The sequence below is a fragment of the Corvus hawaiiensis genome, chromosome 13 (genome assembly GCF_020740725.1).
Source record: "Corvus hawaiiensis isolate bCorHaw1 chromosome 13, bCorHaw1.pri.cur, whole genome shotgun sequence".
Taxonomy (NCBI): Eukaryota; Metazoa; Chordata; class Aves; order Passeriformes; family Corvidae; genus Corvus; species Corvus hawaiiensis.
In genome coordinates, this window is record NC_063225.1 from 6,365,146 (window position 1) to 6,387,318 (window position 22,173).

Sequence of the window (22,173 nt, forward strand, 5' to 3'; positions counted from 1 at the left end):
CCTACTTAGTCAGCTACATCAGGAGATCCAGCTCCATGATATAAATGGGTAAAGCTAGCCAGTGAATTCTGGCTAGGGTAAATCTTTTGACTCTCCGTTTTTGAGAAAGTGAAGATTTAATAGGAACCAGGCAATTAGTGCTGATTTCTGTAACAAACAGAACAGTTTTCTGTAGTCAAATCAAATGTTTAACTGTGCAAATGTTTACATTTTCCATCGTAATGAATGTTATGCTAAACAAATACAGCCAAAGGGTAAATGCAATTATTTAAAACTTTGGGTTTGTTTTTTTTTTTCCCCAAATTTAAAAAAATTTAACTCTGATGGCTCATAATGAAGGAAGGGATCTCAGTCAGCAGTTTTCCAGCTTATTCTTAAAATGCCAACGAGTCACAGAATCCTGTCTCCCCAGATGGCTGACATCAGCTATGCATCATGTACATCAAACCATAGGCCAATGCAGGGCATGATTTGTTTAATAATGCAGGAGAGTTTCCCCTATACACTGAAATCATAACCACAGCACTAGTCCCTCAAAAACCCTCAGGGATGCTTGAGGCCACTACCATATGTAAGGAGCTGGTATTAACATTCATCATAAATTAAGCTTCTTTCCCTTACATACGCCTTGTTCTTAAATCCTCTTTAAGAAGAGATTTAAAAACATTTTAAAATGTCTGCCAGGTTTTTTTCCTTTTCTGTCAAGCATTCCTATTGTGCTGCCCCTGCCTTCTCAGCTGTCTGGCTCTGCATCTCCCTCACGGTGAGGAGCTGGTTGCCAGTGTGTGTATCTGATGTGCCCATCACTGCCGTATCTGGCCTTCTGCTGCTCCCTTGGAACAAAAGCAAATATCCTAATCTCATCTTAACACCAGACGTGTGCACTGCTACAGCACAGGATCTTTCCTGCAGAGTTTCCTGGGACTTCCCTCTGTTTAGCTCTGCCCCAGACAGAGGAGTGAGAGTTACAGCTCAGAAGCTGGTGGGCGGAGATTAGCGACAGACATCATGGCTTTGAAGTGTCTTTTCGGGTAGAGTTTTGCAGGGAGCTCTCCTGTGTCCCCAGGACAGGCAGATGCCAGAATTCTGCCTGCCAGGTTGCAGACTGTCAGTCTGGGATCACACACAGCTTGCTGGGATGGCATTTGGCTTTTGTAGTAGCACTCTGAAAGTGCTTCGGAATTAAGAAACACGACCTTGCTTTTCTCCGCAGCTCCTTCATCCTCGGGAACAGCTGGGTGGAACACAGCAGGAATAGGGAAAGTCAATTTTGTCTTACATGTTTTTGTTGTTTCACAGATGTATTCAGGATGACACCACACCTACCTATTGCACAAATCCCTGTTGTCTTCCTGAACAGCTCATTAAAGTCATTAGCAGGCTCCCGGACAATTTTCAGCCTCCTCAAGAGTAGCTGTGCTTGTAGCTGGGAAGGCAGCAGCTAAGAGTTAAACTACAATGACCTGGAACAACACAGATCCAAAAAACCAGGAATTCGATACAGTTCAACATCTTCAGTGTACTTTGTTATTTACCATGCACAGCTTTTGCCAGCTGTAGCTGACCTTCTGTCTCAAGATGGGAATAAAGGACTGTATTTTGGACTTACTGGAACTTTTGTTTCAATATATCCCTATAGCAGCAACTTTCCACCTCCTCCCATGGCCACACCATGTAAAATTGGTCATGCAGGGAATCACCACTGCAAAGCCAGGACAAGCAGTAGTAGTTAGTTCGGTGGGGAAACTGGGGGGATTTTCTTTACTAGGTCAGAAGGAGCAGCCCTCAAATCGTTCATCCCTAGGTGTATGGAAGTTTCAGCATACTTTGGATATTCCCATCCAGCCAGTATCTGGGGAGATACACTTAACAGAGCTGTTAGTTTTTCACTTATTACTGAACACTTGTGACTGCGTACAGGGAGTAGGGCCCTGGAGAAATGGGGTCATGGGAGAAGACAGTGAGCAGCTCTTCCCTGCCTCCTCTGTGTATTCAAAATTTGTGAAACCAAAAGAAGTTTCCGGCTTCTTTTTTTCCGGCAGATGAAGCATTCCACAAACCCTAGGGAAGGCACAGCCACTCACAGAGAAATTATCCCATAGGGCAGGTGCACAGTTACCTGCTGCACCTCACTCCAGAGCAGGGGTTGGAAAACACGGGTGGGATCAGAGGCACTGCTGTTTCCAGCTGCTCTTGTGTTATGAGAAAATGTTATTGCTTTGAAAAATGTTATTGTTTCTAAATGAGACGGGTTTTTTTTCCAGGTTCAGCCCACACTGTTGCTGAAGGGAACACTGCCACGTCCCCCCCGCCCCTTCCAGATGACGGCACCGACCCACGGGTGGTCCCCACGCAGGCCACGGCCCCTGGCCAGTCTCCGTCCGATCCCAGGCTCTCTGCAGCTCTCCGCAGGCAGCGGGGCCCCGGGGGTGGGCCTGTTGACCTTCACATCCCCCACGCATCGAAATTCTGCTGAGGCCAGCGATTTCACAAATCTGCCTGGATTTTAGCCGGGTTCTGCTGACTTCCCCTGTGCCGCTGCAGGCGTGGGCGGGCGGTGGGTGAGTGACACGCGGGGACATCACTCCGCGGGGCGCCCACGCTGCGGAACACGCGGGGACAGGGCTGGCCGGGCATGACCCCGCGGCGCGCTGACTGCAGGGGCGAAGGCCGGGGCACAGGGGACGGGTTCCTCCGGGGAGCTCCGGAGCAGCCGGCGGGGGCCCCGACCCAGCGGCCGCAGCTCGGGAAGGCCGGCCCGGCGGAAGGCGGCCCTCCGCCCCGCGGACAGCCATCTCCCTTCGCCCCGCCCACAGGCGGCCCTCCCGCCCTCCTATTGGTCGGTGCTCCCGCAGGAGGCGTGGCGGAAGGGCGCGTCACAGGAGTGGCGCCCGCTGATTGGCGGCGGCGGCGGCAGGCGGCCCCGCCCCCGCGGTCCCACGCGCGGCCGGTCCCGCCCGGTGGGTACATTGTGCGCGGGGAGCGCGCGGGGCCGCGCCGGGGTCGCGGGGAGCCGCGCATCGCTCCGCGCTTCAGCCGTGCCTCCTGCATCCCTGCATCCCTGCATCCCTGCATCCCTGCCTCCTGGGGCTGGGGGCTTCGCGGCTCCCGGAGGTTTCGGCTGGGCCAAGCGACGGTGAGTGATTTCCCCCCAGCTTTGGGTTTACGCGCCGCTGCTAGACCTCCTCCGAGCAAGGGGTTTGCGGGGGTTCGGAGCCGTGGGGGCGGGGATGTGCCGGCCTCCCGACAGGAGGGACCTCAGGTGCTACCCCCGGTACCGGCCCGGGACTCGCCGGGGTTTGGAGCATCGTGTTCCATAGGCAGGAAGCGGCAGGGAAAGGTTTAAGGTGGGAAGGACTTTTCACTTCTAAAGAAAAAAAAAATAAAAATAGAGAATTAAAAAATATTAAATCTCAGCTATTTCAGCTATTAATCCCGTGAATGTGAAAGTAAAGTGGCATTGCTTTTTGCTTTGTTCTTTTCCTCCTCTCTTGTCCCTATATATATGTCTCAAAACTGTGCTCCAAGGGACACAGCTTCATGGCCTCTGATGAAATCGGTTCGAACAAGCCTGTCTAGAGAAGTGAGCAGGTCTGTGTGAATGACTGAGCTGAGCTGACAGAGGAGAAAAATAGTTCTCTCTCCCTGTGCTGTCCTCACGGGCCCCTTTGCATTTAAAAAAGTTTAAAGCCTTTTTGGTAGTTGAGTTTTCTAATTTTTTTTTCTTTATTTTCTTTGTCTATCCACTTGTAGTTGTTGGGGTGGGGGGCTTAGACCAGCCATACCTGTGCTTGGAAAATCTGCCCTCAGCCTTGCATAAGCAGATAGCTGAATGTTTCACACTATTCCAGCGGAGAGCCCCAGTGTCATGACTGCTCTGTTTTCCTTTCCTGGCAATCTCTGCGTGTGTTCTCTTGTGATCTGTTGGAGTGATTTCCTCAGCCAGGGTGCTGTGGGCTTTTGTAACCTTCCTGCAAATGTGCCTCTTCCTCTCCAGGACAGATCCAGAGACACAAGAAGAAAACAAGCAGCACTGTAACCTTTATACTTTGACAACTTCCCTTGTCTTTCCTTCTTCCTTCCTGTGTCTTGTGACACTTGTTTTTATTGAACTCACCTTAGGAGCAACCCGAGATGTGTAACACAGCCCACGTGTTCTGGTGGTGGCCAGCTGCTGCTGTTGGCTCAGCTGCTCTGGTGACAGTCTCCGTCCAGAGTTCTGAGCTCTCCTCTACTTTCTTGTCTCTGTCCCTGGGCTCTCCTGTATGTTTTACTCTCTGTCCATCTCTCAAAGAGTCTGACTCCTTAATGCTGTAGGACCCTTTCTGGGGCCTCTCTGTTTTCCTGGTCCTGTTTTCTGCTTCGAATCAAATCTTATCTGAAAACATATTTTGTCTCTTTTGTGTCTTTAACCCCAGTCATCTGCTCTGGCTTATCTTTGTGATAAGCCCAAGTAAAGAACTTGGGGAGGAGGCATAGGTGGAAGTCTGCTCTGCAGCAGGAAGGTGTGAGGTGGTGCGAGATTCTCAGGATTAAAAGTAGAGTGAAAATTGTTGCAGAATTACACCATAATATGGACATGGGAGACTGTAACCAGCTTCAGCACTGAAGAACTTAAATTTCCCATTCGTTTCTTGTTCATTTTCTCAAGTATTTGAGGCTTGTTTACTGAAGTCCTCCTGCCTCAGTATGTGTGCAGAATGCAGTATCCTCTCATGCTGTGTTTGGGGCAGGCTCAAGTAACTCAAGCAGAGAGGTTGGTGTCTCAGATGTGCTTTTGCAGAGGAGTTAAGGCAAGTTGAAAATGGTTTGAAGAAACAAGGCAAAAGAAATTTGGTGAAGCGACAGCTTGTGGAACAGATTACAAGATGTTGCATAACACGTATTCCAAATGTGTGAAAATGAGCATGAGTCTGATCCAGAGTATGGTTCCTCCAGCTCTGGAGGGCGTGCTGGACATGGTCTGGGATGGAGATAAGGAGTGTGTGCATATCTATGTGTATGTATGCACGTGTGAATTGTGATAGCTGTTTTGTCCCTGTGGTGGTGACCAACTGTCCCCAAAGTCTGCAGGAGTTCAGGTCTTTCTGAGCAGCCAGAGGAGGTTTTAGGCAATGCTTAGAAGGTGGATGAGTGAAACAGGAAGGGCAGGATGTGGCCATCTGTGGAGGTGGAAGAGGACAGGCAGAGTTGCAAGGTGGGGAGAGGAAATGGCAGTATTACAAAAGAGTGTTGAGCAGTGCCTTGGCTTGGCTGTGAGTAGGTGGAGCAGGACAGGCAGAGCTGGCCCAGGGTATCTGTGGCAGCCACAGCTGCTCACTGTGCCCAGGGACCGTGGAAGGGGCAGGTTTTGAGCCGTGTCAGCACTTGAACTGAGGGGTAGATTTACTCCCCACTTTCACAGACTGTAGTTGAATTGCAGTGAGTGTAGCTGGCATTGCTGAAAACAGTGCCTGCAGGAATACTGGCTAGGAAGCATTTAGCTGTAACAAGCTGCCCCAAGCCCCCTGGCCTGACCTTTAACCACCGTCACATCGCTCTGTCTTTGCTTATCAGCTTTATATCCCCATAGTGACTATTAGTATCACTCCAGCCAGAACAGACAGCTCTGTCTTTCCCCCGTTGGAGGAGCCTGGGAATGTTGAATGTCCCATAACCACTGTCTGCTTACTGACCATTAGGCTTTGCAAAGACTACCAGTTTTATATGATAGCCTGTCACACTGTGGTGAGGCAAATTTATTACTGTACCACACTGGCAATCACTCTGGTTTGCTTGCAGGGATGCCCGGGACAGCCTGGGCTGCTGCAGGGATGCCACAGTGGCACAGAACTTGCAAGCTGAGTGTGTGATTTGATGCTGTGTGAGTACTGAAATGGAAAAATCTGAGATTTTTTTGTTCCTTCTGTCCAGAGCCAGAGGGCAATAAGCAATGCCCTGTCTTGCAGCCTCAAACCCTTCAATATCTGTCAGCGCTTTACAATCCAGTTGGGAGTGGCTGTCCCTCATGCCCAGCAGCATCGGGGGCTAATCCATTCAGGAGGCGTGAGGGCCTCCCATCTCCATGGCTCTGAACTCCAGCCAGAATTGCAAATGAGCAAACCAAACCTGGCAGTTGTACCATGATCTCCTGCCTGGCAGGGGAATAGGGAAGGCAAAACAAAACCCCAGCTTAACTGGCCAGGCCAAAAATTGAAATCCTGCCCTGACAGCAGGCAGGCAGACAGACCTGTTTGGTGTGAGCATCCATGACAGGGCTTTTGGTCAGCCTGGCCACCGGAGCACTCAGCTCTGCCAGCCTTAGAGCTGGGAGAGTGGGAGGATCTGAATAAGATCTCTGGAGTCAGCAGCTGCTGTGGTTATTCTGGCATTAATTTCATGTATACCACATCTCATCTCCTAAACTCTCCCTGGGAAGTGGCGTGTGGTTCCTCTGTGTTTGAAGTACCAAAGGCCTTTTGCCTTTGCAGCACATTAGCAAGTTTGGCTTGCTTGAAAAGGACTTTATCCTGCCCAGATGGAGCTGGCTTAGGTACTGCAATCAAGTAGACTGTTCCCATTCTGGAGCTTTTTTGGGTATAATTTGGTAGACGGGATTGTGAACTTGCTTGCCTCCTCTGCAGCCCCCATTCATTTTGCAAAGCGCCTGTGATTGATCTGGCAGAATGGGATGTATTCACAAACAGAGCTGGAGGGCAGCAGGAAGGACAAAACCCCACCACAGCCTCTGAAATGAATCATGGGCTCTGAAAAGATCCGCTGGGGTTAAGGCGTAGCAGTGAAAAGCTATTGTCTGGAGCCTGGACTGTGGCTAAAAGCATTATTTATCCCGATTTTGGTAGTGGTTGTAGGAGGGCGTGGTATTCCCAGGAACAGCAAAGCCACTGTGCTTAGTGGTGAACATGAACTTTATTTGATTGTGTCACAGGTAGCTTGAGAACCTTTATGGAGTATCTCAGCTGCAAAGTAGCAAGTCCAATGCCTGATTTGTGACTAGAACTGCATGGATTGCATGCAAAGAACATTTCCTACAGGTATTTTTTTGTGGTTGGAGCATGGTTGCCTTTGACTCAGATGAGTGCATGTCATAGATTTGAGGCACTACAGCCCCTTTTACCAGTGCTTTTGCAAGACAAAACAAGAACCTCACTAATTGGTTCAGCTTGACAATAATGTTTTGATTTTCTATCAAGTAAGTGGCATTCAGTAGATTCTTGTGGTGGCTTTGGGCTCAGAGTGGAGCATGGGTTTAAAGGGGGAATGGTGGGTACTACTGAGAATGGGATATGAGGATATGAGTGGGATATGAAACTCAGACTGAGTTTCTGAGACTGAGTTTCAAAATGTTCAGATATGCACCCGGATCTTCTCCAGACAATCTGATTCCTGGAGCCTACAGAATTGGGCCTGGAAAACCTCCCAGTTTCTGTCTGAGCCAACAGAAGGAGCCTTTCACGTGGTCTCTCTGTTTTCTGTCTAGGGTGTACAGGCTAGACTAGGAAGTGAGAAAATGAGAAGAAATGATAAGGATGCTTCCCATTCTCAAAGGCTGGGGCAGGATCAGAAATTCTGCACTGGGGGGATGGAGTCAGCTGCCTTTCCTTTGTTTGCCTGTTTGCAAACCTGGTGAAACATCATGAGTTTGTCAGGAAGGGCAAATCCAGAGTGATACCCTCTGATTCACAGCAGTTATGTTGTCTGAATTCCACCCTGCAAAATCACAGTTGCATCTTTGCTGTGTTAGTCATCCTGAAGAGAACAGGAACAAATTTGGCTGACACAGGCAAACCACTAAATTCATCGGAATTGCTGGAGATGAACCCAACCTGTAAGAGAGCAAAGTCTGCATGCAGGAGTGTGCCAGAGCAGAGGGCATGCCTGGGAGATGATGTAGTGAAGGTCCCGTGCTGCCCACCTGGCAGCAGCCCAGGCTCCACGCTCAACAAGTGTGGTGCTGCACTAAATGCCAGGTGCAATTTTAATTCCTTTCATCTCAAGCACTCTTGACAGAAGGGCATTATTAGTATTGAGCATTTCAAGCAGCTCCAAGCTGTGTACCTGACAGTCTGCTGTGATATGCAAGGACAGGAAAATTATCTGAAAACATCTTCACATTTGTTCCTTCCCCTTTCTTGTTCTTCTCCCCCACCATCCTTTCCTGGTTTCTGTTGGGTTTTTTCCACTTTTGAAGCTCAGGCTGCCTCTGAGTACGTGAATGCCTGCATGTGACAGATGCCCTTTCTCAAACCTTTTGATGGTCTCCAGTGCTGGGAAATTGCATCTGAAACACAGCTGTATCTGGCTCTGTGTTTGACAGTGTGTTGCCTCACTGCTCTTTCTCCTAAGCAGTTTTGCAAGGAGCTCTTCCCTGTGAAGACAACACAGTAGGTGACTTTTATGTTTCTAGTTTGCTACTCTCTACAGTAAAAAGGGAGAAATTGGTTCTATAGCAGTAATTTTGGCCTGGGATAACGCTGCTGGCCTAAGCACCAGGTGGTGGAGTCCATGAAAGCGTTGGAAAAGTACAGATATTTGGGATGAGAGAGCAGGCACATTACTAATTAGTAGAGAATTGATCCCACCGCTTTCAGGGAGAAGTTAAACTTTGACTGAATTCAAGACAGTGTTTCACCCCACAGGGTTGATACTGTGAGATGGAGAGAAAATAAAAATGAATCTTATGCCTGCTGTCACTGGCCATTCCAGGTGGGTCTGCTCTGGTTTGGAAGGAGTGTCTGTAGGTTGTAGTGCAGCACATGCATAGAGGGCCCATATGGCTGCTTGGGAATGAAACTGCTGCAGTGTGAGTAGCTTCTTCCAGGTCTTCTGAGCTGAGCCAGCAGGGAACCGTGCTGCTTATTTATTTACTTATTTACAGCTTTAAATTGTTCATGGTTGAGTGGGGGAGAAAGAAACATGTTCTGCTTGCTGCTTCTCTCATGGGCGAAACAGAAAGTGCCAGCTCCGGATCATGGGATTTGGGGTCTTTGCTGGTGTTCAGACAACCTTTATGGTCTTGGGGGAGAGCATTTATAAACCACGTAGTTTTGCCCTTCTAAGCAGAAATGATTCTTGATCCCCTGAAGTCTGACTGGGGAACATCTTAATCACTCTCAAATCTTGTCTTCTTGAAAGCAAGCAGGATCTCAGCTGGTGATTCCCTGAAGGTGAATGAAATTGGAGATTTGTGGAGAGCCTGCTGGTTTGAGATGGAGGGGGAGCCCCAAGCCTGGCTAAATATAGTTCATGTATCAATAGCCTTTCTGAACTGTCCACTCACATGCAGTTCTTCTGTGACGGGGGACAGGGCCTGATACAGCTTCAAAGTATCTGTCTAAGATGGGCTTGGGTTTTTCAAGAGGTGGTAGAGTATCTCCTGAGGTTCTCCTAAAGGACCACTCCAGCAGGGCTCTGACAGGGTGACCCGTCAGCCTGGGAGGGAAAGTCTTCTGCTGGGGTGTGGTTTGTAGGAAGCAAAAGGCACTCAGACAGGAGAGCTGGGGTTCTTTGAGTGGGGAGTTTGGCCAGCTCTGTGCTTTTGTTTTTCCCCTTTCGCTTTGTCCTGTCCAGAGAGACTGCTGGGGTGTTTTCTTCATGAGCTGAGATTTGAGGGGTCTTTTTTCTTGGGCCAACTCCTTCCCTCTTTCAGGATTCCTGTCTGCCCTGTCTGGATGAGTGGAAGGATTTTCAAAGCAACCTTATCTTGCTCTGCTGGAAAAAACCTGTCTTTCCCATCCTGGCTGTACAAAGGCTGCAGACAGCCAGGGGAATACTACAGCCAGCAGACAGCACTGGATAGCTGTCAAAAAGCTGATGCCCCTCTGCCCTCATCCATATGGAAGAAGGATTATTATCTGCCTCTGAGTGCACTAAGATCCCTTTAAAAGGTTATGCAGTAGATACTTATTTTTTCAATAACTGCCTTTCTAAGGAAAAAAAATGAATGCAGCATGGAGAAATCCAAGCCCCAGTTAGTTCAGGTCATGCCTTCTGCTGTTCCCGTGGACACGGCTGTTCCAGTAACAGCTTCCTGCATGATGGAAGATGCAGCTGGGAGCTCCGATAACCCCCGGGCTCTCACGGAGCAGGTGGGAGCTTGGCAGGAGCCATTGACAGGTTGCTTTGTGTAAAATACTCCTCATTCTGAGCGGTTCTGCTTTTTCTCTTTAGCTCAGTAGTTGGGTAAGGGAAGCAAGGAGTGTGGTAGGGGCCAAATTGTGCTCTGCATGCGTCTGCTTCAGAGAAGTGCACGTGTCACAGGTCCAGCCTGCTCATCGCTGCAGTTAAACATGGCTTAAATCGAAGCACTTTTGTGCACATCATGAAATCATAGAAGACACTTTGCCTACAGGCTTCTGAGGTTTGTCAGCTGCTACATTTTGGAAGAAGCCTGCCAGATGAAGTAGCTGCTGCGTGCAGTTTCTGTTTGTCTGATATGGGTGAGAGGATGCCAAGGTCTCTGGTAGACTGAGACATTCGGTGAGGGGAGTTTGTGAGGGGAAGGATTAGTATCTGCCACTTTTGTGCTTGTACCTAGCTATGGCAGGATTCAAGAAGCCCTCAGAAAAACCTGTTTGGGTGTTGCTGAAAACCACAAGCAAGGCTTTCTGGTGAGATGGCTGCACCCCAGAGTTCAGGGGCTGCTTTAGTTTCAGTTTAATGTTCTGTCTAGCCCTGCTTGTCTGTGACCATTGACACTGTGCTCCAGGAGAGGCCAAGTAAAGGGGCTGTGACTGTGGCCTCTTTAGCTTTCACACTTCCAGCTGCGCCAGGGATCAGTTGGTGCCTGTAGGGACAATGTGATAGGAAGAGCAATGCTGAGGACTGGACTGCAACCTGCCAATTTATTCCCTGGATATTGTTCAATACATGTAGGATAGAAATATTATTTGCCTCCAAGTTCCCTGGGATAGATACTTGATGCTAGAAGCCTGAGATTTGATATATATGTGTTGTGTGCACATGTGTGATATATGTATGTGTCTCTTTGTGGATGTATATATAAGAAATGGCTTTGCTGCAGCTTTTATATAGACATTTCAATTTCTAAATGCCCTGCTTCTTCCACTCCGAGTAGTTGCATTTAATCTTAGTGTCAGAAAAATCATTGCTGCCTTCCTGCTGTTTGTTTCCATAGCTGTCCTGTATAAATTGCTTCTTTTTTTTTGTGCATAAGCAAATCAAAGGTTAACACTGAATAGTTGACCTGAGCTGTGAGCAAAGAAAGCAGTAGCAGTGGCAGGATGGTTTCTGAGGTTGTAGGAATAGGAACCTAAATCAATAGCTTTTAGCAGAGTCATAAATGTTTCATTTGTATTCTGCGTTTTGGCGTTGACATGGGAATCCATATAACCTCTTAAATTAGTGTTGTTCCTACTCTGGGTGTAGATGTTGGAAACATTTCTTTCGGATGCACTTCAAAGTGCTGTTCTATAATAGCATTTTCCTTCCTGTTTTGGAGCCTTGGTTTTGCACAGCCTCCAGTCACGGGTGAAATGAGCTTGTCAGCCTCTATCCCAGGCTGCAGGAGTTTGGGCCATGGACATGGACATATCCCACCTAATTACCTGAGTCAGTGCTCCTGCCCCTGACTCGGAGGCCGAGTGGGACTTGTGGCTGCTTGGGCAAGCTGCTGCTTCTGCACGGAGAAGCACAGAAACTTTACTCTGGAGTGTGACACAGCCCTGAGGAATGAGTGCGGCCTTGAGAAGACCAACCTCAATAAGTCATGGCAGCAGGTGGGGAAGGAGCAACATGCCCACAGCTGTTTGTCTAATTCAGACTCTTTAGGAGGTGCTGGAGAAGCAGGGGCAGGAAGCTCATGAGCAGAGCCTGAGTCAGGCAGCTTATCTGGCCATCTGCCTCCTCCTGAGGTCATCCACCCATGGAGTGTGGGAGGGTTGTGCAGCTCCCGGTCACTGCCAGGTCAAGGCTGTGACGTGCCGGTGGCCTGGGAGCGCTGCATCCACTCTCTCAGCGTTTCGGGGTTTTCCCCAAGACCCCCAGTGCTGGTGAGCTCAGCCTGGCTGGGGAGGAGAGGGCTCATCTGCAGACCTTGTGTTTGCAGGGTGAAAAGACCCTTGAGAAACCCCAGGCTGTGAAGAGCAAGTTAAAAAAAAAACCCATCCAACCAACATCAACAAAAAGAACCCATCTAAAAACTCTTTCCCAGCTGACTATCTAAATAATTCAGTGACTGGAGTGAAGGTTGACCCCATTTTGATTTTTTTCAGGTTAATTTTTCAAACCTCGGGACAACTTCTCTATTAACTTTCTCCTGTAAGAGTGGGCTGTGCGTGTGTCTGCTTTAGTTACATGGGGAACAAAATACAGCTGGCTAAAGTATTTTGGAGTAAATGACTTGGATTTTATCATCTAGGTAGTATTAATTTGATTAGTCCAAAGGGGTTTTCTTCTACAGGCAAGGATTGGTATCAGGTAGCACTTAAATGAAATAGTAGCTAATAAAAACCTTGTGTTTGATTCTGCCTGTCTGGTAAAAAGTATAATTTATGTCTTTCTTTTGTCTTATTCTGATGAGAATCTGTCCTGAAAAATGTTTAAGTCACATGAGGTGTCTGGTAAGTTTTATCATCAAAAAGTGCAACAAATGTGTTTGGTAAAATTTGTTCAAAACTTTTGGATTGTGCTGGTAATTTAATATTCTGTAAATAAAACCTGTAGCAATTGCCTTTCCTAAACTTGCAGTAATCTACATGAAAATCAGAAGCCAAACTTGATTTCTGCTGAGCCAGGAGCAGACCGATGCCCTTTATCCTGGATAGTCTGCTCTCTAGATGCTGTTTTCTAAGGAAAAATAACTCTTCTGCGGTTTGCCAATACCCTCTGGGGGCTGTTGAAACAATCTACCACCAAGTTTGAGGTTTGATTGCCTCACTTTGTTGCTCCTTTGTTGAAACCAAAGCAGAATTTCCCCCTTCACCCTGCTCTGCCTTCCCACCCTACTCGGCCGGAGTTAAATTTTTTGAAGGATGTGAGGGTGCAGGAGGAAAGGGCTTTGCAAGGCAGGGTGCAGGAGCAGCCACGGAGAAGGAGCCACAGGGATGTCATCTGGTGCTTCACCTCTGAGGTCCACTGGCAGTGTACCAGGGTTGGATAGCGAATGCATGTGTTCTCCATACCTTATATCAGTAAGGACAAGGGAATAATGATTTCTCTGTTCTTTTCCCTGCAGGCAAGAGCTCTGCCACCATGTCTGTCAGCGTCCACGAGAACCGTAAATCCCGCACCAGCACCGGCTCCATGAACATCCTGCTTTTTCACAAGGCCTCCCACCCGGACTGCGTCTTGTCCCACCTGAACACCCTGCGGAAGCACTGCATGTTCACCGATGTCACTCTTTGGGCAGGGAACAGGTCATTCCCATGCCATCGGGCAGTTCTGGCTGCTTCCAGCAGGTACTTCGAGGCCATGTTTAGCAACGGCCTCCGGGAGAGCCTGGATGACGAGGTGAACTTCCATGACAGCCTCCACCCGGAGGTGCTGGAGCTACTGCTGGACTTTGCTTATTCTTCTCGGATCATTATCAATGAGGAGAATGCAGAGTCTCTCCTGGAGGCTGGGGACATGCTGCAGTTCCATGACGTCCGAGATGCAGCAGCTGAGTTCCTGGAGAAGAACCTCTACCCTTCCAACTGCCTGGGCATGATGCTGCTCTCGGATGCTCATCAGTGCCGGCGGCTCTATGAGCTCTCCTGGAGGATGTGCTTGGTCAACTTTGAGACTGTTCACAAGAGTGAGGACTTCAACAACCTTTCCAAGGACACTTTGCTGGACCTCATCTCTAGTGATGAGCTGGAAATTGAGGATGAAGAAAAGGTCTTTAAGGCTGTCATGCAGTGGGTGAAATACGATCTGGATGAGCGGAAGGCTTATCTCCCAGAACTTCTTAGGAATGTTCGTCTGGCTTTGCTTCCTTCCGAATGCCTGAAGGAAGCCTTGGCTTGCGAGGACTTGATCATGGTGGATGAAAGGAACAAGCTTGTCCTGGATGAAGCTATTCAGTGCAAGAAGAAGATCCTCCAGAATGATGGGGTGGTCACCAGCCCCTGTGCCAGGCCTCGCAAAGCTGGGCACACCTTGCTGATCCTGGGCGGACAGACCTTCATGTGTGATAAGATCTACCAAGTGGATCACAAAGCAAAGGAAATTATTCCCAAAGCAGACCTGCCGAGTCCACGGAAGGAGTTTAGTGCCTGTGCCATTGGCTGCAAAGTGTACATCACTGGAGGCAGGGGCTCAGAGAACGGGGTCTCCAAAGATGTTTGGGTGTATGACACCGTGCATGAGGAATGGTCCAAAGCTGCCCCGATGCTAATTGCTCGGTTTGGGCATGGCTCGGCTGAATTGGAAAACTGCCTGTATGTGGTTGGTGGACACACTGCAGTAGCTGGAGTCTTCCCTGCATCTCCTTCTGTTTCCTTGAAGCAAGTAGAGAAGTACAACCCCATATCCAACAAATGGACGATGGTGGCTCCGTTGAGAGATGGAGTGAGCAACGCCGCGGTGGTGAGCGCCAGGCTCAAGCTCTTTGTCTTTGGTGGGACCAGCATCCACCGAGACATGGTGTCCAAAGTCCAGTGCTATGATCCAGCTGAGAACCGATGGATGATCAAGGCCGAGTGCCCGCAGCCCTGGCGCTACACAGCGGCCGCTGTCCTGGGCAGCCAGATTTTCATCATGGGAGGAGACACAGAGTTCACGGCAGCCTCCGCCTACCGCTTCGACTGCGAGACCGACCAGTGGACGCGCATCGGGGACATGACAGCCAAGCGCATGTCCTGCCATGCCTTGGCCTCGGGGAATAAACTCTACGTGGTAGGAGGTTACTTTGGCACTCAGAGATGCAAAACGCTGGACTGCTATGACCCTACATCAGACACGTGGAACTGTATCACCACGGTGCCTTACTCACTCATCCCCACGGCTTTTGTCAGCACCTGGAAGCACTTGCCCTCATGATGAGGGGCAGGGCTTGGGGGCTTGTTTCCAGGAGGTCAATAAAGGTAAGGGTCTCCTCCTCTTAAACTGAACATTGCTATCTTGCCTCAATTGCATCTCCACACCCCATGCTGAAGCCATAGGTTCCAGGTTGCTCATGAGGTTATTTTATGGGAAGGGAGCATTTAAAAGTGGGATGCAGAGCCAGGAGAGAATAGCCAGCTCTGCAGTGCTGTAAGTCTAGCTAGCTCCCAGGGTTCTCTGATTTCCAGATGATCCTCCCCAGTATCTTAAGATACATCTACATAGGTGGTTGGGGCTCCTCTCCTTCTGCTCCAAGGTAGCTGGATGTGCCAGCATCACCCTTCTGTAGGTGGGGGGTGGGCAGATGTGTCCACACCTGCTCTCACCATGGAGTACATCCTGTTCCCATGCAGTTGAGAGAGTTAAGGTTTCTAAAAACACTTGCATGTGAGTCCTGGGAGATACCAGGGCAACAAGTGCTTTGGAAATGTCTCAGTAGTTTGATATTTTTGCTGATTTTCTGGGTGGTGTATTTAGAAATGATGAATATGTAGGCAAGTGACCCTTGGAATGTCAGCAAGTCCTGTTTCTCTTTTTATGCTCTGTATTTACACTTCAGTGGGTAGCAGAAGCAAAAGCGCAGAAGCCACGGTGCATTTGATGGTCTTGGTGTTTATTTATCATCCAAACTGTTGCTTGTTAAATCAGAACTTCTGAGACTTCTGTGTCAGACCTGAGTGGGAGGGAAGGGGTTTTGTAACCAGAAGAAGAATGTGTTTATCAGTGTTTTGGGTTGTGTGAGAATAAGAAAGTTGGTGGAAACCCATGATATCGTGTCTCATTCTGGTGCTCCAGTTTTCTCTTGCTCAGGGAAGGTGCTGCTGCAGTGTCCCTGGGACAGGGCTGCTGATTCCTCCTCTTTCCTCTCCAGTGGGATGTTTGGTTGCCCTTTTGATTGTCAGTGTGGCTCCACAGGGCTCTTTGCATGTCCTCACCAACCTGTGCTGAGATGCAGCCCAAAAACTCTTCTCAATTTGCTCTGTGAAAGCAGATAGTGATACAGGCAACACTTGGATAGCATCACCTTCCCAGGAAGTCTGTAACACCTCTGCTAGCTCAGTGTGCAGGTTTCTCAGTGCCAGCAGCACACATAGCCCTGCCTTGGTGGTTGGAGCCTACATCCCAGCCAGATGAAGGAGCTGGGAAACCCTCACGTATTGGTGTGGGATTGACAAGCTTCACTTACAGTTTTATTTGGAAAGCGGGGACTGTGGCGAGGGAAATTCTTCCACAGACTCATCAAAAATCCACTTCACTTAATACAGGGAGAAAAGAATGCTTCCCAAACCCTCTGACACCCTCTCACTTCCCTGCTTTCCACTTGGTGTGGTTGGTGCGCCTGGGAATCTCCCAGTGGGTGAAATTGCTGGCACCTCCCAGTGATCATCTCTTTTGATGCCAGATGGGAACCCAGGAGGAGTTCCTGGCACCTCTGCCAGGCATTAGCCCAACGTGACCACCTGCTTTTCTCAGGTGGGAAAAAAATCACCCAGGGCATTATGCTGGCCTTTGTGAAACACCTGGTTTTAACATGGGTTAGACCACCATGAGGGCAGGGCAAGAGTGGAAAGGGTTAAAATGAGATCTTAAAGTGCTCCCAGCATTGGAAGATAATGGCCTTTCCAAATTCTCCTCCTCAGGCGTTGCCTAGCATCTGTCACAGTGGCTCAGTAATCTAATTAACTGTCACTCGGCTATTAAATATTGCAGCAAAGACTGTGAGGACTCCATCATTTTCAGCTCAGGTCAATGGGGCCTCCCTTTAAGAGCCATCCTAGAGCTGAAAATTAATTTTCTCTGGTAGCAGATGTGTCTGAATATTAAAGCTCAACACCAGCCACATGGCTGGGAGTAGGAATAGGGAGTAGTTTGAGACGGGAGTTGATTCCTCAGCCACCGAATAAGAAACAGTCTTCAAAGTCACAGTGATGTTACTTTCCTCTCCTACCTTTTTTCCTCTATACTATATTTGGGTTGTTCAGACCTAATAAATAGTTTTGTGGGGATTGTATCGATACTTCTTTCCCCCCCTGTAATCTGGAGCCTAACACAAGCACAGAAAACTAGGAACTGCAAATAAAGCTGGTGAAAAGTCACTGTGTGAGGGTTTTATGTGCTTTTTTGGCTTTGCCTCCAGTCTTTGGTTAAAAGAAGTATTTAAAATACACACAAGCTCTTGCCAGAAAGAATGTCTGTCCACATGATTTTTCTAGAGTGGTATTTTTTTGGGTTTTTTTTACTAAGTTATTGTTATGGCCTGAGCCACTGTGACAGCTCTGTACATAAAGCACCAAGATGGGTGAGTGAATGTCCCTGATGTGCACATGCTGCCCATGCTGCAGCAGCCACGTCCCATGTGCCTGCCTTGGCTGTTCTGGCTGCATCTGTGCCAAAACTGGGCTTGGGACCTGGGGTAACTGTCTATAGGATCTCTTGACTATGATCCAGTTTACCCCATTGTCCTGCTGCAGGTCTGGCTGAGGGGTTTTCTGGTTTGCAGCTCCCACCATGGAAGATCTCTGCTGAAACCCTGGATTTGGTCCCTATGGGATCCTTCTTCAAGGAGGGGTGCCCAGAAGGCAGGCTGGCCAGCACCTGCCCAGGTTCCTATTGAACTGCCTCCCTTCCACTGGAAAAACTCAGGAGGGACCACCCCTCAGAGCAGGACAAGGTGGGCTGGTAGGGAAAGGCCTGGGCAATCACACGGCAGGAGACAGTACTTTGTACTCATGGGAAAAATAACCTCCTGCCTATAAACTGGTCCCAGAAAACCAAATAGTCTGTCCTTGACAAACGTTGATCATAAACCACCCATCCTGCTTTTCATATAGAGCATAAAACTGATCAGCTGGAAATGCTTCCTCGAGGGCATGGCCTTCACCCTTCCCAGCTAGAGCCAGGGCACCTTTCAGCAGAGGTCCCAGCACTGCTGCCAAGGTGGCCGTGTGGCACTAATTTAGTGCTTATTACCCACAGTTAATTCCAGGGATCAAGTGTGATTAGCAATATGAAATGTGAAAGCCTCGTCCCCTCCCACCCGTGGTGGTGGAGCCATCAGGAGGCAAAACATTACAAATGGGAAATAAAACACTGAGCACTCAGCTAATAAAGACTCTCTGTGTTGATAAAGACAAGCACAACCCAGCCAGGGGGTGGATGGTGGGTGGTTTGTCACACTCCTGTGCAGAGACAATTGATGGGGACAACTCAACACCTCCCCAGAGGTGACTTCAGGCAGCACCAGAAGCAGGTTCTCCAAGCTGCCTGTCTCCACATTAAAGCGGCTTCTCCAGACTATCTGTCCTGTGTGACATTCTCATTTTCATGGGGCAGTCACAGATGGGGGTGGGATGGTCACTTCAGATTGCATGGTCCAGCCAGGGAAGGTGAATTGGAAAGGGGAGTCACTGCATCCCTCTGCACTGCCTCCTGAGCCTCAGATGCTCTCCTGGGGTGGAGAGGTTGGAATTCCCATCTCAAGACAAACAGGAGAAGCAAGCAAGGAGCCAGGGGTTCCCCTGCCCTGGGGTTCCCATTTAGGTGCTTTTTAGCTCCTGCAGGACCTTTCTCAGTCTTTGCTGTAGGGAGCAGAGCCTGGTGGCTGGGCACTGATTCCTGGGACACATGCAGAAGCTCAGAGCTGATTGTGTGGCTCCCTCTGGAGCCTTTTGGTGCGTTTAGCTCCCGTGAGGGCTGTGGGTGGCACCAGCAGCTGGCACCTGCCTTTGGGTGAGCGCTGAGCGACTGGGGCTGAAGGGTTTTGAGGCTGGTATGGCACCTAAAAGCTGAACTTTGGCCCCAGAGCTCCTGCAAAGATTTAGGCCGTGTGCCAGGCTCTGAGCTGTATTCCAATACCACACTCACACTAAGAATTGGGTCAATTCAGTGGCTTTTCCTGGTTATTATATTACAGCTTTAGATAACAAGCCTTTTGCAGAGACACTTTTACAGATGCCTGGTGTGGCTCCTTTCCATGTGGAGCAGTGCTTTCACCTTGCAACCTGCATCATTCCTGGCTTCATGCATGGAGCCCTGCTCACAGAAAGGCACCTTCCCATGCCAAGACCTGTGTACCTGCAAACAACAGCCCAAAGAACCTCAGGATAATCTCCTGGCTCCTAGAGGCTGCTCCTTGCTCACCTGTGTGCTGCTGGGGTGGGTGGTTGCTTGCAACCTGTTGCAACCCTGCTGGAGTTGCCGGAACAGAGTCACAGCTGCTTTCTCCCGGTGGCTCCTAGGGAAACCCATTTGCATGTGTATAATAGCAAGGCTGGATAAACAGGGATTGTAGTTTTTCTGCCGCTGCTGCTCTTTCCAAGTAGCTGGTTGTCTCTGAAGTCAGTTTATCAGGCAGTGTTGGAAGGGAGTGGCTGGCCTGGGGAGGAAAGTCGATGAAAATCAGGCTTTTCCTAACCCTGGGCAGATGGAAACATGTGCAGTCTGAGCTTGGCCCCAGACTGTATTAATCAACCCCTTGGAAATGTCAGTGATACGGATGTTTTTGGAGGAACCTGTGGAAAAAGAGAAAAAGGGTCTTTTTGTTTTGTCTGTTCCAGTTCTTGGGCTCTCCTCCCTGCCCTAAAAAAAAAAAAAAAAAAAAAAAAGAAAAGGGAAAAAAAAAAAGAAAACTTTTCCCTCAACTTTTCATTCTCTTGTCATGTCCACAGAAGTTTGCTACCTGGCTCTGAGCCCTCCCCAGATGAAGACCCCCTCTCCTCCCCTCTCCTCTCCTCTCCTGCACAAGCAAAGGACAACACAACTCCTAAAGAAACCAGCTGCTTTCCACCTCCACCCACCTCAGGGATTTGGGATGGGGGTTACCCCAGTGAGTGCCCTGTGTGCTCTGACCTGAGGACCACAGTAGTTAATGAGCTTTCTCTTTCCTTCCCCAGATGCCAGAGCCACGTCCACGTCCCCTCTCTTGCGGCTGGAGCCAACACAGTGATCGAGACCCTTCTGTCCTCCCGCACAGGACTCCGAGGCAACTTCTACATCCCTTCCTGACACCAGGAGTGGGAGGCACAGCTGGGGCCCCACTGCCAGCATCATGCCAGGGTGTCACCAAGGGCTACCCAGCCCCACCACTGGTCACTGGCCACTGCGCAGGGATGGCAAGGAGCCGAGAGCACTGGTTTGCCGGGCTGGGCACAGGGGGCACAGGGATGGCTTGTGGGCTCAGCTGGACCAACAGTGCTGGGGAGATGGAGGCTGCATCCCTCAGCAAACATGGCTGAGAAGCCCTTTTTGTTACTCAGTTGGGGGGGTTAAGAGATACTAATACGGTTTTTTTTTAAGGCAGTGAACTTGCCATTGGCAATGCATACTGCTTGGGTTACTTGGAAGTGTTTGTTAAAGGGAACAAGGTGAGAGCACCTGGCTCCCTATCCTCTGGCCACTTCATGGAGGCAGTGGCTATTGAAATATTAAAACATAGGAGCTTGGAATGGCTGCCAGCAGCACCAGGTACCGTGATGAAACAGGGCAGGATGCCTTTTGGTCGGTACTTTGGGCCTTTTAAGTTGTTTTTCCCCCTTTCCTTGCTGTAGCCGGCTGTGATTTGGTCAGAGGCCGGGTAGCTCCCCACACGCAGCTGCTGGAAAGAGCACGGGGCTCTGTTAGTGTGCCAAGGCAGCAGCACTGCTGCCGAGATATTCCCCAGATAAAGCCCACTGCATGCTCAGAGCCAGTCTGCTGAACTTCCCTGCGTGTGGGTGAGGCTCTCATTAGCAAAGGAACAGAAAAAGGGGTGCGGTGGGGAACGCTCGTGCCTTGGGAAGGGGCACTTTGGCTCCATCAAGGCCTCAGAGGGAGAGCAAGAGGGTTAGGGTAGCACTGCAGGGTGGGCTGGGGAGGGATTCCCTCCTTCCTTCTGCACCCCACATCCTGGCTTCTCCTTGGAGAGATGTGAGCATTTCTGACGGCATGCTGCCTGCCAGCAGTTGGGCTGAGGCTGCCCCAGGTTATCCACGCACACTGGCTGCCAACTGTGTTTGGGATTATGCATCCAAGAGCTGTCAGCCTGAGCCATTCCTCATTTTGCTTTGGAGGAAGGCACGTGGATTTCAGCTGTCAGTACCGGGGTGCAGCTCCTGACTGGCTTCTCTGGGGCTGGCCACTGCCGAGGACTGGTCCTGCACCGCTCCAGCATCCCGCTTCCCTGCACAGCAGATCTCCAGATGCTCCGGGCTCGCCTCTTGCCCCTGGATGAGGTTGAGCTGTAGCCTTGCCAGATGAATGATGCAATGCCATGAAAAGCCTTGACACAGCTTCAAACAGCAAAGGTCTTTTCAGAGCAGCGGGCGCCCGTCTCTACCGGGAAGAACACACGTTCTGCACAGCCAGTCTGCGATGCGCTGGATGACGTTCGTTTATTTACATCTTCTAGTCTTTTTTTTTTTCTTTTTTTCCTTCAGCTGCTTGTGAACTTTAATAAAAATGATGATCTGGGAAACTGCTTGTGTGTTTTTCACAGGAGTCTTCATTCTTAAGTAAGCGGGATTTAGGTCTAATAACAGGGCCGAGGACTAATAACAGAGTTGGCACTCTGTGGGGTGGTTCACAAACAGCCTCCAAAGCAACCAGCCCGGCTGTAATTATCATTGCTTCAGTGCTTGGGAAACTGAGGCACAATGTCAAGTGTCTTGTCCAAGGTTAATGGTGGATCTGGGAATAAAGTCCAGGGCTTCTCATGTCCTGAGGACATCATGTGGCTCTCTGTTCCACAGCTGCTCTCAACTCAGTTTGTTCATGCCATGATTTCAGAAGAACTTGCAAGTCTGCGGTGCTAACAACACCTGCCAAATAGGTTGAGAGGCCCAATGCAGACACAGCCATACTCCTGCAGGGAAAGCCAGTATTTTCTAAGGAAGACAAGAAGAATTCATGCTTCTGTTTTCCTTATTTGCCTTCACTTGGCTGCTGCAGCTCCCAAGAAAGGGGCCTTTTGACAGGAGAAATGTGCTTTCCAGCTGGGGCTCCTGTCCTGTTCTCCGTGTGCGTCTCTCCCCATCCCAGAGTAGCTCCCAGAGGAGCAGGGAGATCTAGTCCTGCCCTGGGAACACTCTGGGAGGGTTTTCCCTCCCTACAAGACCAGCAGCTCCAGCTGTGCTCAGGGCTGGGACTGTGGGA

The 22,173-nt window shown here is 49.5% G+C and overlaps 1 protein-coding gene across 1 annotated transcript; it reads left to right on the forward strand.

Moving 5' to 3' along the window:
- The first annotated feature begins 2,960 nt into the window (after window positions 1–2,960).
- KLHL25 (kelch like family member 25) lies at window positions 2,961–21,496 on the forward strand. The gene is made up of 3 exons (XM_048318060.1): window positions 2,961–3,136; window positions 13,196–15,026; window positions 19,938–21,496. The coding sequence occupies exon 2, from the start codon at window positions 13,213–13,215 to the stop codon at window positions 14,980–14,982; it is 1,770 nt and encodes a 589-aa protein (XP_048174017.1). The 5' UTR covers window positions 2,961–3,136; window positions 13,196–13,212; the 3' UTR covers window positions 14,983–15,026; window positions 19,938–21,496.
- Window positions 21,497–22,173: the final 677 nt, after the last annotated feature.